The 18,736-nt window shown below is 39.3% G+C and overlaps 1 protein-coding gene across 8 annotated transcripts in view; it reads right to left on the bottom strand.

Annotated features, from left to right (window-relative positions):
* TBC1D1 (TBC1 domain family member 1) overlaps positions 1 to 18,736 on the bottom strand; it is a gene marked incomplete at its 5' end in the record, with an annotated part of 94,160 nt that overhangs the window by 42,620 nt on the left and 32,804 nt on the right. For all 8 annotated transcript variants that reach the window (XM_084266868.1, XM_084266875.1, XM_084266869.1 and 5 more), the window contains 5 exons: positions 962 to 1,053; positions 2,421 to 2,553; positions 3,099 to 3,203; positions 5,824 to 5,913; positions 8,776 to 9,309. In XM_084266868.1, coding sequence (XP_084122994.1) covers positions 962 to 1,053; positions 2,421 to 2,553; positions 3,099 to 3,203; positions 5,824 to 5,913; positions 8,776 to 9,309 — 954 coding nt within the window. The remainder of the gene's footprint in view (positions 1 to 961; positions 1,054 to 2,420; positions 2,554 to 3,098; positions 3,204 to 5,823; positions 5,914 to 8,775; positions 9,310 to 18,736) is intronic.

Raw genomic sequence — 18,736 nt, 5'->3', positions numbered from 1 at the left:
CAGTTATCCAAAAATGTAAATTATGGTTACAACATACAGAGCTGTGAATGCGACAACTGAAATTTCAGGCATTCCACCTGAAAGAATCAGCTGAAAAAGGCAGGCAGGAGAGACATACTTCATCCTTGGTTTTACCAAGTGAATTGTTTGCAGACTCTTACTATAAAGAATGAACAGTTTCCTGTGACTACCAGCAGCTTTAGGCTGTTAAAATGTATGCAGAACACTACAAGGCAACAGTGCCAGCTAGCTGCTGAACAACTAAGAAATCGCTTAGCTCACTGAATCACTCCCCCAGAGTTAACTTCCAAATTTGGTACTGGATGATAAACTACCACATGGAAACACACAAAGAGACTGAAATGACTCAAGAGAGGAAGGAAACATTATTTTTAAAAACGTCTGAAATTTCCTAATCTTCAGTAGTGTGCCAAGCCCAATGACATTTCCTTCAATGTTCATCATCTGTCTTAAATCCAGCTATACTTTCCTCTGTCCTAATATGGATTTCATTCAGTAGGTGAAAATGAAACTTTTTTTTTTGTAGTTAGTTTGCAAGTATAAAGGCCTAGGACAAATTTTGGACAGGAAATTTTCTGATCTGGGAATGTTATGGCAATTTGTTTTGGTCAAAGTAACGGTTGAATGTTCTCAGAATACAAGTCACTGCTTTTATCCACAAAAAATATGCAGCTTTATTTAGTGAGAGATCAACATTTCTGTGGAAAACAAGTAGCATTAAGGGAAGAAAAATGAGCAAAGTAAATCATTTTAATCAAGAGACAAATTTTTAACAGCTCTAGAAAAATAACGATATTGAAATTACAGGACAAGGTGAATATTAGTCTATTAAATAAAGATAATAAATAATTAGCAAAAAAAGTGAAAACAACTTTGGTGCTTCACAGTGATGTTAGAAAAAAAAATTGCTTTAAATTCTTGTTGGAATCAAAGATCTTACCTTAACCTCTTCAAAAACAGAGGCCTGCTCCTGGCTATTTAGTGTTGTTAGATGCTTTTGTAGTTCGAGTTTAGTCTTAGAAGGGTGTAACCCTACCAAAGGGAACAAAAAAAGAACACACCACGGGGTCAAATTTGTCAGAATTAATCACATCAATATGCACACAATTTAATCCAAATCACATTGGTTATTGGAGCTGACCAGTTGCACTGATTTCATAACAGGGCTTTAGAAAGAACCCAAAGATAATTTAAAGCCACTACTAAACTTGCCTTTAAAATGAGGGACATGAACTCTACAACAGGGAGATTTACTAAGCACAGTCCAGGATTATACTCTTCGCTGAAGACTGCATTATCATGCGAGATGAAACAAACCCACAATCTACTGCATTTTAGTAGGCTGCTTCGTGGGTGTTATGCAGTACTGCTTGGATTTTGCTTGTGGGACAAATATAATTTCCATTTATTTTGTCCAATTTGTATGCCTTGGCCTCTTCTACCAAAGAGTAAATTCACATGTTAGTGAAGTTTGTGCTTTGCCTCTTGCTGAAAACATTTACTGACAGTTTAAAGCAGATTTTTTTCTGCTCTCATCCTAGACTAAATTCCTTTCCTCTATTTACTGTGAAAAAACAGCAAACCATGTATTTTGTACTTCTTTTTCTGATCATGGCATTTCTCCTTCAGAAGCACACAGTATGATTAACCAGATGGCATGATTAAAGGCATTAAGAGTCATTTGCCTTTTAAGAAATTTCTCAAAAATCATAGCTAGCTGAAGACCAAAGTGAGTGAAAAAGTAGTTTGGATGTTCTCCAGTTTCATCAAATGACTACCAGATAGGTTTTAGTCCAACAAGCTACTGTTATGTGATCTGACAAGCTGCTGTTGCCCTTTATTCACCCCAGTCATCACTTAAATGAACAAATTTGAAGTTTGCTGAAATACAATGACGTCTTTTGTCTTGAACTTTGTTTTCTGGGCAATAACTACAATTCTAACTGCTACACTTTTATGAAGGAGCACAGATCAACACCATAAACATGCATATTAAAAGCTCCCTGTTCAGTTTATGTATAATGGTACTGTAATACCAGTATCTAAATGGATTCAGTAGGACAGCAGGTCATGGCTATTGCTGCATATGTTGAGAAGTTCCTCTGTGTTTATACAGTGAATAGAGCCAAGCTAACCGGAATTCAGTAATATTTAGACTCCTAATTAGTTTTTAAAAAAAATCAACTAAAATAAGAACTTAACTTTTATTAGAAAATTATTTTTGCCTTACAGATAACTTTACATTGCAGTCCTCTAAACAAAAAGACTGGCTTCCAACCTTCCATCCCAAGTCCCAAAGCTCTTTTTAAGCACCCATTCCCTTAGTGTTTCCCATGTAAGACAGTCCCCCAATAAAATTGTTAGAAAAATACTCAACCAGAGAGTTCTTTAAACCTCACCTTCTATCTTTTCACAGAGTTTATGCAAGCTTTGCATAGGGCATCCTTCACAGAGTTGGGGCTGGGCCCTGGAAGTTTGTTGCACTGCAGCTACAGTGAAAGCCTGTTTCAATGTCATCATAATTTCATCAACCTGAAGAGAAGAGAGTGCAAAAGAACAGAATTTCACTACTCCACTGAGGTTCTGTTTTCCTTAACACTAACACAACAGCCTGGTAGAATAATACTGCCATTTGTTTGGGAATGTGTTTGTGGTTAAAAGAAAAGCTGTTCCAGTGACATTTCTGCACGCAAACACACAAGCAGGACAAAACTCATTGTGCAGTCATATCTCTCCCAGGCCACCAGTTTTATTACTGTGGTTTAATAAAAGATCCAACTTCATCTAGGAAGCTTTTCTTGTCGGTGATACTGCAGCTGACCTAGAGGACACTAGTATCTTTAAAAAAAAAAACAACCAAAAAAACCAACTTATTTTGTCCAATGAAATTAATTTTTTTTTTATTTTAAAGGGGATTTTAGCTCCTGCTTTCAAAACAAATGAAAAGTTATTTTGCTGAGTGCTATGTTAGTTACATTTTTGAAATGATTATATTTCTGTCTGGAGCAGGATTTGAGCAATAAAGATTGACGTTTAGCACCTAATATTCTATTGGGCTGTTATTTTCTTTCACTTACCAGGGCTTCATCTGTACACTGAAACACGTAGCAAACAAAGTGGAAGCCTCCATTTTCTGAAGACTCTCTGCAGATGAAGCCAAAGTGATCCACATGCCTAATTCCCTAGCACAAAAACAACAGTGATGAAGCAGCCATATTTACTTTCAAAGTTCTGCACCTGGATTTCTTCCAGTAACAAAAGCATGAAAGGCCCAACAGCATTACAGATAGGTCACAGCTCTGTTCAACTACACCTCTGTTCAGCTACGGTCGACTCACTGTCCCTCAGGGTGTTTAAGGAAAGGTTGGATGAGGTACATGGATGAGGACATGGTTTACTAAGTAATATAGGTGGTGGGGGGACAGTTGGACTAGATGACCTTGGAGGTCTTTTCCAACCTTAATGATTCTACAATTAGTCACCTGGCTGTTAAAAATCTCTTCTGTTATAGAACCTTTCACGAATCTTTGAAATTTCACTTAGGTCAGAGGTTGTTTGACCGTTTTGTTTTGGTTTTTTTTTAATGACTGGATTAGAATAGTTTCATTGTAAAACATTTACAGGGATATAGACAGACTAATAAGGTGTGTTTTACTCAACATTGAAAATAGCAGGGAAAAAAATCACTCGGTTTATGTTCTCTTTTGCTTGAGTGGTCAACAACTGCTTTACATCTGTAAGAGCAAATCAAAGCAATAGTGAAAAATGGATACACCTTTTTTAAATCTAAAGAAAGGCTTGGCTCTTTAAAAAGTGAAAATGGTTAAATATATTACTTAAAGATCACTCATGGAAGTATTTATTTCTTCTAAAAGGAATGCAAATTCAGGCACAATCTACTTGCAAAACTGTTCTATCAAGTTTCTGATATGTGCATACTTGGGGGAAAAGCCCTGTTGTACCCCAGCACCAATATTTGCCTAACTGATGTAACATCTGCCTAGCAAGGTATTCTTCAGACGGGAAGGGAGAAGTCAATGAGAATCTCACTTATGCTCAGAGGAACTGAACAACTGTCTGCAGACCTTCTGGGCAAGTCATAAAGTCTACCAAACTAGCTCCTGCCTAAGACATGTCCTAAGGGAATGTGGGGACAAAGATTTTTCTGTGATGCAGGATTTCTCTTCAAAGCTCTTGATCTGCCAGCATGCAAACTACTTGTGCTTACTCTGATATATTCAGAAGAGCTACCGGTATGCTCAGCGATGAAAGCTATCCTCATCAAATTAAAAACCAAAGCCATTTATGGAAAAAACAAACAAACAAACAAAAGCTAGAATTATACAATAGCAAATCACATTCCCTGTATTTAAAAATAGGTAAATAAACATACTGGAAAAAAAATAATTAAAATTGCCCCCCTATTATTTAGGCCAGAGCCTGTGATGCACTGAGTAGATCTGGACTATGCAAGTAAGCCAAATGCAAAATAGTTCCTAGTGCAAGAAAGAATGGCAAAATTCACATCTTGGTGTCCAAAATTTTACTCCCACCTGAGCCCCCCAGTACAAACAAGCATTGCACTGGCTTAATTCAAGGCAAATTTTTAGGTAAACTAGCAGGAACATCCTTTCCTCAATAAATATGTTTAGTTACATAATTACAGCTCAGGTTATTTTCTGAGGTTTAAACTAAAATGATCTGTAAAGAGTTTTAAAGGAATTAAATGTTCTTTTAAGCTCTACCCTAGTTTAATAAATTAAACTCAGTTTCCCAATTCATTTAAATGGAAAGAAACCTGGTTCACAAACTAAATACAAATCATACTCTGGCAGGACAGAAAATAGCTAGGGAAAGACAAATCCCTGCATCATGAAACTTGCTAGTTAACATAAGCAACTGCTCTATGAATTGCTTTTATGAACGGTGTTTCAGTCTGCAGGCTGATGTCTGAGAGTCCTCTGCTCCTGTATGGAGGACCTGCCAGCAGCTAGTGAAGGCAGCTGCTCATCGAGGAGCTGCCCATGCCCTTGATGTGACAGTGACTATTCTGTCCTCACACCACTGAGCCACTGTAGTAGCTGAGTGTGAATCACACGCCTGTGTAACCTGTGTGATGTCATTCTTCATCTTCACGTCTGAGAGTTGCATCTCTTTCAAACCATCACCCCACAGGTTACTAGATAAATCACAGCCTCACATAATCCATGCAAAATCAGATGGAAGCAGGAAAATGAGAGGCAGAAGGACAGGGAAGCAAACTCTGTGGCATAAAAAAATAGGGATTAATCATGAATGAGGGGGCCCTGAAACATGCTTGCCCTCAGTGCATCACAGCCTCTGTGTGACAGAGGGCTGTCTTCTTTTACACATGTGCAACTTACACTCTCGAAAAAAAAAACCTATTTTTGAAGTATTTTTAGAGAACTCATATATTGTTTATTTCCTTTCATCACCACTTCTTGAAAAATACAGCTCAGAGATTCCCAGATTTGCACAACTGTAAATAAAGCCCACTGAAATCTCAAACCAGCTGACCCGGGTGTTCCTTCTAGCTGATATTATTCATCCACTGCACACAGAAGTAAGTCTATTTCAGAAATTACAAAGCAAAGAGAAAAGAATGACCATTTTACAAAGTTACTGATTAACTAGCAACTTGTGGGTAGTAATTACTGGACCCCTGGGGTGAGAATCCATCTGAAATGCTAGGACAGAGGAGTACATGTGCATTCAGAAGTGGAGAACATTTAAACACACACAAAAAAAGACAAAGCATACAAGAACCTGGTGCAATCTTACCTGAGAACAAAAGGATATTTCTTTAAAGCTCTTTTCAATTGCTACCTTTTTTGTGTCAGGACTGATAAGGTAAACTTCAGACTGGCCAATCTAAAAAGAGCAAAAGAAATAGCAAGATGATACCACGTAACATTACACTTCCTTTGCTCACTAGAAAACTGTTTTCTGAACATTAATTTCAGCTTTTTTCTACCTGTATTTTTAGACTGATTGGTGTATTACCAGTCAGAGAAAGAGAGGATACTGAAACAACACTGATTTGGTATTCAGAGCTCTGCACATCAACAAACTGAGATTTAGTTTTTGCATTTGAGACAAGAGAACAGTGTTGAATTAAATGAGAGTGGTGCTGTACCTCAAGCAACTTTGTGCTGAGAAAACAAACTCACACTCCCTGATTTTCTGCAGGCTTGGCACATACCACATGCCAAATGCTACTTAATTAAGCTGTCCTAAAGTTTAAATCCAAGTGTGTGCCTTTACCTGTATTCCACCTAATTTTTAGGTGTTTATTTATCTAAACTATGAAAATGAGCTTGTGCAAGTATTTTCTAACTTAATTTATTCTGTAGGACATTTGTACAGCAGTGACCCAAGAGCCAATCCTAACTTTTGATGGGCAAAGGACGTTTTTAAGGTGAAACTATAGTTTTCAGTGTTTCATCTTCTGGCAATGTCTTTCTAACTTTTTAATAGTTCAAATTCTTCATAGCACATCATAAAGTCTGCTAAGGACAAGTTTCTTTGGGGAAGATGAAGATGGGGGGAATCTGGATCCATTCACAACCATGACTTAAGACAAACCTGTTGAAGCTTCAGCCACTACCAGATCCCAAATGATGTACACAAAAACATCACCAACACCACCATACCTGTAATTTCTAAAGGAAGGGGGGAATCCTGTGTGTGTATGGATCAAGTGAGATGTGCCACCTCTATGTGACTAAATATGGTCCTGTGCATTCACCTTCAACCTGTCACAGTGACTTTCCCCAACTCCTTGTTGGTTTCCCTGTATTGTCCCCAGGGCTGACCTTATGCATGTTTGTGGGGTTGTTCCTTCCAATAGCTACTCAGCAGCATCCTCCCACTCACTGCTGCCTTTCCCTCCCTGCAGCAAGAGGCTCTTTCTTAGCTCAGACCCACATATTCCTTTCACACTTGGTCCCAAGGCAGCAGGGATCATTTGAAGCCAACTGAACAGGGGAATTAAACCAAAACAATACTCATCCACCCAAAATATAGCCAGGAGAACAGGCTAAAAATAGTAATAAAAAAAATCCTAAGAAACAGGAAAGCAGTTCTTCTGGAAAAGATACCACAGTCAGGACTGTCTGTAAGAAATTTAACTGAGAAAATATGATTTTTTTCCCCTCTGGATATAGTTACAATTCTTATGCAGCCACACAGAAACTGATGAGCAAAGGTGAAGACCTGTGCACACAGCATGCATACTATACTCAGAACCTGCTGAACACAAGGGATGGCTAACCAACAAACTCAGCTCTATGATGAGCTGCTCTCTTGTGGATACCAGAGGCACAAGCCACAGTTCCTTCTCTTCTTTCTATTTAGTTGCATTTAAAGTATGTATGGCAAAAGAATACATCTATGCACAGTAACAATTAATTTCCCAGGGCTAAAAGCAACCCAAGATAGAAAGCCTGATCAGCAGAGCCCCACAATTTGGAAATGAGCCTGTCAGCAGGTGGTGAAGAGTATACTCAGACTGAAGCTGCATGTATGTTTGAGAACTGTTACATCTATTCAATATAAAGACACACTCACTTTATAGATAGGGAGATTATAGTTGCACTGCTTAGGTCCAGATCTAAGCAGCACTACTATAATCTCCCTATCTATAAAGTATGTGACATCAATTAACAATGGAGTCAGGGTTAGTTTAAAAATTAGGCATTGTAAAGGGCACCTGTATTTTCTGTGTGAAATACCTGCTCAGGAGAGGAAGGTAAACATGGAATTGTTTTTACTGAAGCACAAAAAAATCTATCCACCTTCTTCCACTGCTCTCTCTGACACCAGTCTGCCACGACTAAAGAGAAGTTTTAAATCAGGTATAGCTAAGTACACCTCTTTCTGTGTGTTACTTTTTACAGGTATAACACTTCACCAATCCTTGTTAAAGTAGCACTTCTCTTTCCTCTCTCCAAAAAACCTGCTGTAACTGCACCCACCCCAGTTACTGCCCTTAAGAGCTCCCAGCCTCTCAGCAGCTGACAGATCCAAGATGACCTTATGATAGCCAGCCATCTCAAGATCAGCTCTAGGTTTGCATTATGTTCATGAGATGCAAGATATTTAAAATATGTTATATAACTTATCCACCATGAGGATTATAAGAGGAGCAAATAACACATTCCTTACTTAGTTCTCAGTACTTGAAAAGTACTTTTGCTGCTCAAGCAGGACAGGATTGAAGGCAGGTGTGGAGTAGCCTAGGAAGCTACCACACCACTCCATCATTACACAGACATGCTGACAGAAGGAACACCTTCATGAATCACTCTGCTTATCATGGGACAGAGTCTACTAGCCTCCAGTCACGGTTTGGTCCTTCTGCTCTAGTTACAACTCATTCACCTGCAAATTTATTTCTGCTGTTACTAGTTAGTGTAATTGTATATACCACTTTGCAACTGTATAACTAGTTACTAACTTGCTGCAGCCTTCCAAAACCTGCCTTTAGAAACCAAATGCTTCAGCAAGTGATGCTTTAAACTATTTAATATAAACGTATTTTGAATGCGTAAAACAATTTACAGTGACTGGTAATGCTTTCTGGAGAAACGGGCAAGTTTAATTTAAGCTCTTGTAATTGCAATTAAGTTATTAAAGAAGTAATTGCCATCTGTCAGAATATCTGCTTTGGAGTTTACCACTCCGAACTCTAAGATGCTAAAACACCACCAAGAGCTGCAAATCTTGCTTTACCGTAAACAACATCGTCCGGTTTTCTGCAATGTCTGTTGGCTGCACAACACTGTGTCCATAGATTAGTTGGCTTTTTAGGTTCAGTGAAATTGCATCTTCTTCAAAAGACCTGACAAAGCTGTTACTCCTATGGCTTCCCTCTGGCAAATCCTTCTTAAAAGCGAAGGAACGAAGCCCAGGCTGAGAAAAAGACTTCCTAATTGGCCTTTTCTCCTCCTCTTCACTGACCAAGGGCTGGAAGACAGACCGAAATTTGTTGCTCAAAGAGAAGCCTCCGAAGTTGTTGGCAGTTTCATGTTGCTGGGGTGGTGAGTTGAAATCCGATTTGTTTGTGCAACTCGCACGGTTAAACTTCTCGATGCATTCATCTATCAGTGCTGGAGGGGCGTTCTTATGTGCTACTGTCACGCGGCCACAGAAGAGCACCTCAAACTTTTTGGCAAAAGGGTCTTCCACATCGGAGAGATTATTCTGGAACTCTTCCTGCCGGGCAATTTTTCCAGCTTGTCGAATAGAGCTTATAATCTCAGGCACCTGCAGGAGGGGGAAAAGGTTACACATTAGCATCTAGTGCTTTATGACAAACGAGTTGCAACACTAAGAGGTGCTCCCTGGTGTTATTTTTCTGGAATGGCTAGTTTGGTTTTGTTGTCTGAAAGGCCAGTTGAAGTGATCTTTTATAATGTGCCTATTGGACAAATACAAGTTAAACACTGACTAGATTAATTGCTCATTTGTCTTCCTCTCAGGAGCTCACCATCATCAACACTTTGTCAAAAGATCTTTGTCTCTTGTAATGCTGCGTGTTTTCACTAAACTTTTGCACCTGAAGGAACCAGTATAACATGACAAATTCAAACTCAAAATGAAAGATAAAATACTTCAGAAACTATAAAAAGCCACAGAGTAATTAAGTGGGAAAGTTATTTAATCTCTGCTATTTTTCACTTCCTTCAACTCGAGAATTCATGTCATGCAGATTAATGAGTCTCTCGCAACTTTGCCTTCACCTTCCTAATAGCACATTACATTGTTATGGCAGTCTGGTGTTCGGTTTGTTATTTTAACCCTAAGGAGCCATGTTTTGTAAAGAAATATATTAATTTAGATGTTCGTTTTTATTCTCTACCCTAGATGTTGCTCTCAAATAACATTACTTCCAGATACAGCAGCATGTGCAGGGCATCTGCCCCAGAGATCAGTCCGCCACAGCCCACAGATGTAATTATAAACAAACCTCTAACCGTTATCTGATACATTTTAAGTAACAGTAAACAGTCACAGTTTCTGATATGGCTGTAAGGTAGGAATAGGCATACATTATCTGCTAAACTGCTGAGAGGCCAATGCTTGGTTACAACCCACTGCTTGACTGGCCAAGGAGATTAAGGTTCTTCTGCAGTATGTGCTGCTGCCATAACAACAAATGCGGGGTCACCATCCATGATTACAACAAATAATTGTGCCAACTTCTTAATTCCACCAAATTACTTTGAGAAAAATCCATGCTAAGTGTGCCAGTTTCCTGACAAAATAGATTTCCTTTGTCAAGCATTATTGGAGCTTGCTTACAATTACTTGGTTGGGGAAAGCACAGAAGAAAATCTGGGAGCAGCATACCAGAAGAACCATCTCCCCTGTGACAAAAGGCATTCCTAAACCTACAGAATTTTTCAGAGACATGACTTCTGTCTTGCCCAGACATTTCTATTGATATCAAATGCTTAAGCGTGATGCAATATAGTATGTAAACCAACACAGGAAACAGCAAAGAACTTACGGGCTAAAAAAGGCTGAACAGTGAAAACTGAATTTCAGTATTCTGTGTGCTCATACAGACATCAATCAGAAGAATTCTTATAGACAAGAAAACACAGATATATGGACATAGACAGAAAGACACATTTATATATATATAGCTAGTGGATTTAAGACTATAAGTAAGAGATTACAAAATAAATAAAAGACAACTCAGGAACCATTACTTCACCCTTGAGTGCAAGGCATGAGTCACCAGCTAATCACACAGCAAAGACAATGGGGAAGCAGGGTCATGACTTCAGAAGTCTGTCCTCAGCTATGACACAAACCAGCTGGAAAAGCCTTGGGTTCAGGCAGCAGCATGTCTAAAGTTTTTAATCATATATGAGAAGAATGAATCTTTATTACCTCAAATGATATGCATTTGCTCCACAGTGAGCTCAAGGTTCAGCTCAGTTATATTTAAATAATAGTCCTCCAAAGGAACAGGTTTTAGTTGCATAAAATATCAGGATGACAGCAAAATATTAAACTTTATTCTACCCACACCTGAACCTGCAACTGCTTTAGCATTTTCTAATAAATCCATGCTTACTCTTGTGGGAGTGTCTGACCTCACCAGCCACAGGCAGTTTAACGTCTGAGTTGCCCAGATCACAGACAGAGAAGTGCAATCCCATCTCCAATTCTGCTGAGGTCTTTCCTGGAAAAAGCTCACCTAGTCAAAGCCAGGAATGTCAGCCCTCACCCAGGTGAAGAGTCAGGGTTACGGTCCTGCAGCACCGCTCATGATGATGACTATAAGGAGTCTCTGGCAGTGCAGATGCTGTAACGGGCATAGGTGAGCTAAAGCCCAGATCCATTTGGGATCCATCACAGATGTGTGGTTACTGAATTTTATTTCTTCAATGTTCTTTGTTATCAGACACCTTGGAAAATGACAAAATTGCTGCTGAGCAGTGGCTGGGTTTTATGTACAGACAGTATTTAAAGACAGACACTATATCTCACAGAATGACTGTTAATAAACTTCATGTTTGAGGAGACCTAGAGGGCCTGTTGATTGAAACCAACAGGAGTATTTATTTATTTTCACACATGCTAAGGCTTGAATTATAAATGACATAAGTAATAGCTGGCTTCCATGCTGCACTTAGTGAAAAACACTGACTCCTCTGTTCCTGCTTATTAACCTACAAAAATTCACAGCCTGTTAATACGATTTTATTACTTGATTTGGTAATTAATTGATGCAGTATTCCTCTAGCAGAAGCAGCAAATCACCACCTCAGTTTCCTGGGACCCTTACATTGTTAAACATTAATCTCTCTTCATTAGTAAAGACAAGATGTAATGACAAATGAGAAAAAAAGCCCAAGAAATACATATTTCCTTGGAACTGTTCTTGGCCTGATCAAGACTTGTGCTCTTTTCATCTGTACCGTTCCAGGCCTTTTATGCAAGTATCTAGAAGTGCTGGTGTGTGTTCTCTGACCATGGCTCCCTCAAGGACATGAAGCTCAAGTAAACATTAGTGAAAAAAAAAGAAAAGAAAAAATTGTGTGAAATGTAAATAAGTATTATTTTTTTCCAAATTATTAAAATAAACAATCTAGGCTCTATCCTAGCAAGTTAACCACAACAGGAACTTTTCCAGATTAAGCAGCATGCCACTGGGCAAACAGTAACCACATCTCTTGCGAACCTCCAGCAATTGAGGTGTAAACTGACTCATGTTTTATGACTCTTCAATTTGTATTAAAGAGCAGTTAGGATCTAGTTGTTGTGGAATTGAATTAACATTTCTTGGAGTTTTGTTAAAGGTTGTGAGGTTCTTTTAGAACACAAGAAAAAGTCTTTTTATAGCAAGGGTGGCCACATGCTGCCCCAGAGAGCTTGCAGAGCCACTCTGACTGGACATGGCCCTCAGCAACCTGCTCTAGGCAGCCCTGCTTTGAGCAGGGGGCTGAACTAGACGAGCTACAAAGGGGCCATCCTATCTCAGCCTGGTGATTTGGGTACCAACCCCTCCTATACAGGCTTACAGGTAATTGTGTCTACTAATCTTAATTTGCTAAAGCAGTGGGGGCAGACAGTTGTATACATGTATGATTTGTTTCCTGCCACACAAACTCTTTTCTAGCATACTTCTATTCTTAAGTGTTTTCTGACTTGTTTCTCAGTATAAATATGCAATTAGTGGATGAAGATTTTTTTTTGTAAAACAGAAAAACAACTGTTGAGGACCTAAAATTATTTCCCCAAAGCCACAAAACTAAGTATAGAACAACAGTGTAAGTGAGGATGAAACTACAAACAAAAAACATTTATCTTCTCATCACTCACTCAGAGCCAAACAGGGGTGGTGAGCAAATGTAACTGAAATGTATTAGGAAAAATTTTTGCATTTAGATGCCTGAATTAGATACAGAATAAGAATATATATCTATAACCATTAGAACTAACACTGGACTGTTGTGACTGATTTTTTAGTGGGTTTTTTTTAAAGTATACCATGTTATTTCTGCTATGATGAGAATGTTTATTTTACAGAGCCAAAGAAGGGAGTTGAAATGCTGAGTATTCTTTTGCCTTGACTCTTTGGTAATCAGGTAAAACACAAACCAGCACCAAGAACATCCTAGTACACATTAATCTGTTACTAAACAGCTACACCACACACCAAACTACGAGAGAAGGCAGTACTTTTTAAGCACACAGAGGTTTGCTGCATCTGAAGAACAAGCAACAGCCCTTTCCCTTCAGACAAACTGCAGTTGCATTTTTTCCCCATGCAACCAGAAGTCACCCTCTAAGTTTACATACAAACATACAGTAAGCTGTCAATATCTTTAGCCTTTCAGTTGATTTGAGGAAGAGCAAGAAGCTATTTTAATGAAAAAGCTCAATAACAGCTGCCTGCAACAGCTGCCTTTTGGTAAATGAGACCAGACTAAAAAAAGATTCCCTCTTTCTTTAATACACAGTAGGTAGGACAGTGAAGCACAGTATGGAAAAAGAACTGTTAATATGTCAACTGGCCAGGTCTAGAAAGGGAGAGGAAAAAAAAAAGGTTATGATTTTAGACACTATACCTACCAGCCCTGTCATAAGGCTGCAGGTCAGTGAATGGCTTGAGCCCAGGCTTAACTATTTCAAGAAAGTAGGTGATTTTGTTTAATATAAGATAGACCTTTGCGGTCAAGGACTCCATAAATTCTTGGATATTGAGAACTGTTAGGGTAAGAACTTGAGTTGAATCTCAGAAGGTCTCACACCACCCCATCCAGAACAGAAACTTAAAAATCTATCACAAAGCTCTTGAAACAAGTAATGTTTTGATTAAGTGAGTTTTTTCTGCCTACTCAAGTGTGAGGGGACATCGGAATTACTTTGAAGTGTTTTTAATTGCCTTTTTTCTGACCATATCAGGCTCAAAAAAATATGTCAAGAAGTATAACAGACCGTTTGCTGTTAATACTTTTCCTTTTTTATTTTACTAGAGAGTGCTGGTACAGAGAAAATAGGGTCCACAACTATGTATCATCTCGGAAGAAGCTGTTTAGTTGTATCAGGACAAATCGCAATGTTCTTGTCACACATAAGGTATTTATAATCATGGAATGCTTTGTAAAAGTAGCAGAACAGAAGAAAGGAAACTAATTTTTAAGACACACACAACATATAAAAAGATGATGCAGCCAAGTCATTTGCATTTTCAAGAGCCTGCAATCAAATCTCCAGGAGTTTGATACTTACTAAGAAGGAGCTGGTCTGTTTTCAGCACACTTCCAGGAAAAGAGCTTTGCTGTAGCAACACAGAGATCAACACTTTCTGTCCTTATCACTCCCTAAAACCACAGTAGCCGTCAACCAAGTTTTCTGGACTCAATGGATTTAAAGCTTGCCATTTTTAGATCTAAGCATTTTAATTTCTAGATTTCGTTGTGTCTGTGCTTTGTGGGCTTTTTTTAAATTGAGATACAGAGCAATTTCTGTTTTCAGAATCACAGAATACTTTAAGTTGGAAGTGACCTCTGACAGATCCAAGGCAAACTTAGATGAGTCAGACCCTGGAGGTCACATCCCACTGAGTTCCAAGTAACCCCAGTGATGGGGATCCCACCAACTCCTCTTCCCAAAATGAATCATACATCTGCCAGAAAAAGAAAGGCAAGACACAATCAGTTGAAATTTCTTTTGGGAGAAGTCTTGCCCAGAATGAATTACAAACTACTGGCACAAACCTAGAGTCTTCAGTCTCCCACTGAAGTAAAAAATATATTTTTGAAGTGACAGAATTTCCTTCTTGCTTGGCATTAGTAGAAATTCAAGTTAAAAAAAAGAGTAACAAGCTTTTCAAGTTTATTTCCACTTAGTGAAAGACTTTTTATATTCAGGTTTTATCTCAAGGGTCTTCACAGGGTTTTTTCTTCTATTATCTTGCTGGGACACTGCTCTACAGCCTCATACACCTCAGCAACTTCTTTCTAGCTATTAACTTCAATTCTTATTTTCCAAATTTTCACCCCATGGCTCCCAATCAACAATTCTATGAAGTACTTTAATTATTAGCCTTCTTCCTTTTCAGTTTGTTGACTTTATTCCTCTCACAAAGCCACTTTGAAACCAAGATTTAATTCATAGAGGCAGAATGCTTATAGTTCCTCTAGTCCCTGGATGATGACCATCTATTGCAAGCTCCCATCAGTTTTTCTGTGCATAAAAAATGAACTACAGATAAAGCCAAAGTGAGATTTTTACCAACAGCTCCTCAAGTACTTGAAATTTGTGGGTGCAGAGAGATAAGCTCACCTTTTCTCCATGACTTCCCACCTCAACACGATTCAAAACTTTGCTGCTGTATCCTCACTGCTTATAAAAAACCTATGAACAATGCCACTCTCAGAAACTTCACCGTCCATGTGCGGTGGTCTGGCTCATTTCTCTCTTCAGTGCCTACAATGTACTAGGTGTCTCATTTAACCGGAGAACTTGTGGACAAGTCTTGCAAAGGCAAGACAGATGTTGTTTCAGCCTTGATAGGGAAAGTTCAACAGCTGAATGACATCACTATAGACCTATGAAAGGAAAAGCCATCGTACATGTGTCTATTCACAGGAGAGGTTTGCTTAGTTAGGTTTGAATGGGCATTATACAGAAAATGGGAATAGCGAGAGTGAATGGGACTGAGACTCAAATTTTACACTGGGATGTGTGTAAGATGATGATGAACAGGAGTGCACAAAGTTTAAAGGGATATTTTGTGTGGGGCAGTTCTTTTTGACTTGAAGCATGGTGCATGGATGACAGTAGCGTCCTCTGAGATGACCCTGGCACAGTAAGCACCGAGAGCAGAGCCCCATGTAGCTAACACGTGCTCTTACAGTTCAGATGTTATCACAAAAAGCCATAGAGGTGAGTGGGCTTCCCACATACACTGAGTGCTGACTCCACAAGATCGCTACGCAGTGCAGACTGATGCCGCAAGTACCACATGCCTCTTTCACAGCATCACATTCCTGTTAATACTACAGGCAAATCTCAGCTCAAGAACCTTCCTCATGACTCCTCAGTCAGATGGAAAAGGTTACACCTTTTGCAAAGTCATGTGAGTTGGAGAGCACTCCATGCAGTTTAAAGAGGCACAAGAAGGTTTTCTTTCCTTTCTGAAAAAAACAATATTTGCAGAATCTTTTTATAGATTATCGTAAACAAGCTCAGGAATAGAACATAATTGTACTCAGTGTTCTATTGGAGTTGGACTGCTGTTTTGTGGTGGTGCTTCCTCCCCATGAAAGATGCATCATGTGTCTGTGATATACTCAGCGTCACAGACTCATTAAGGTTGGAAAAGACATCCAAGATCAAGTCCAACCATCACCCCAACACCACCATGTCCTGAAGTGCCACGTCTACAAATTTTCTGAACACCTCCACACATGGTGACTCCACCACTTCCCTGGGCAGAGTGTTCCAGTGCTTGACCACTATTTCACTGAAGAAATTTCTCCTAATATCCAATTGAAACCTCCTCTGGCACAGCTTGAGGCCATTTCCTCTTGCAACTTGGGAAAAGAGACCAACAGCTGTCTCACTACAACCTCCTCTCAGATAGTGGTGGAGACAGAAGGTCTTCCCTCAGCCTCCTCTAGACCAAACAACCTCAGTTCCCTCAGCCACTCCTCATCAGACTTGTTCTCCAGATCCTTCACCAGCTTTGTTGCCCTTCTTTGGACATGATTCTCAGTATCTTTTTTGTAGTGAGGTGCCCAAAACTGAACACAGTATTTGAGGTGCAGCCTCACCAGTGCTGAGTACAGGGGTATTAACCCTACTCCTGTTGGCCACGCTATACAGGACAGGATGCTCTTGGCCACCTGGGCACACTGCTAGCTCTGATTCAAGATTTTCTTTCACATGTTTTCAAGACATACCTTACTTTAAGCCCAAAATACAACACAACCTGGCTACTCTTAAAAAATAAACCACTGGGTAAGGTCCCAGATTGCTGCTTACCTTTGGACCCCTCCTCATGAAAATGCACTTTCCAAAACCAAACTGCAGCTGACAGAAAGTCTCCATGGGCTTTCAGTGCAGTTCTAAATGCAGTTGCACCTGACTGGCTCTGAAGGGGGTATTCCTACAAAATCCAAAATCTACTTTTGGGAACTCGGTATCTGCTCTGTAACTGGAGGGCTTATCATGTGGTGCTCAATCATCCATTTTTCCCTAGTTTCCTTCTGTCCTAGCACTACAAGCCATTTCTTTTCACATATTGCTTCAACAGCTCCTCCATTTGGTTCCATAAATTTTTAAACCACAAGTGTGAAATAAAGCAAGTTAAAAGATATTTCAAAAGCACATAAACATCTCCATAGTGTTATTTTCTCCACCTTTCATTTCAAAGCTTTCTTTCCATGAAATTTCACACACTAAACCAGAATACCTGTAGGATTCCTGGCATACATTTTACAAGGTGTCTACTGAAGAAGGAAGCAATACCTGTTGTAAAACAGCTAATAGTGCTCACTCATTATCAGCAGAGATTAAATCCCTGGGGGTGGGCAGAGGGGAGACTACAAGCAGATCCCTTTACAGGATTGGAACAGGCATGGGGCAGAGTTGGAGGCTACAGTGGGAAACAGGATGAATCCTATTCTTAGGCAGCTATAAATGGAAAGAGATAGCAATGGCATTTGAGACCTTTCAGGACAAGGGATTCTTCTTGGGCTTGAGTGGGGTGTTGTTCCTTTGGAGGGGTTTGGGTTTTTTTAAATTGAAAGGCAGTAAAAGGGATTTAAAACAGGAAATGAGTTACTGAGAATATTTGGGGGAAAAAAGGTATTCCTCAGATTAAATTCCAGTTTTACAGTAGGTGACAGACTCTCTTGGTCTCCTTTGCTCTCAGGCTTCTGTCATTGACCAAAACTGGCACAAATGGCAAAACAGCAGCTACCTAAATGGACTAAACATAACTTCTGTTGTAATTATAAGAAGTCTCAAATTGTTCTGTCCTTTTTTAGCAACATCCACCTCCAAGCAAGAAGGGAGGAAAGGTCCAGTTGTGATGTGTGTCCCCCATTCCAACTAAAGTTATTTCTGATACAACCTCCTTTGACAACTGATCCAACTGTGTGTCAAAATGCCCCCTCTCCTCCCTCCATTTATTCCAAAGTTTTCAAATGGGAGAAAATCATCCCATGAATGCTTTTGATTGGCATGAGTTAGCTCTGCCCCACAGTCCTCCTCCCTAAAATTGCTGGTGGGGAATGGACAGACAGACAACATTATTCATGGCAAGAATCTTATCTCAAACATTAACCTTACAAAGGCCTGGAGTGCACGAGTCAATCAGCTCTTTCCAGCATTCTGTCTGACTGGCATAAACCACCAGTGAACTGATTTCCTTGTGGATAAGCACATATTTGATGTTTTGTCATGTAGCTGTAGACTTCAGCTGCTTCAGGTCAACTCACAGAAGAACAGGATGGGAAAGCAATGGTTAAATATCCCATGAAAACTAACCTGACCTCCACTTGAGAAAAGTAGTTAGAAATTAGTTCACCAGTTTTATTCCTTTTTGGATGTAAACCAAATGGTTACTAATGTCTAGGGGCTTTTTAGATTATGATGGGGTTTTTTGTAAAATATGCCTTCTAGGCTTCTAATCAGAAGGTCTAATAAGATTATTCAAATT

The sequence above is a fragment of the Gallinula chloropus genome, assembly GCF_964237585.1.
Source record: "Gallinula chloropus genome assembly, chromosome: 7".
NCBI lineage: Eukaryota > Metazoa > Chordata > Aves > Gruiformes > Rallidae > Gallinula > Gallinula chloropus.
This window is presented reverse-complemented; position numbering and strand designations above follow the sequence as displayed.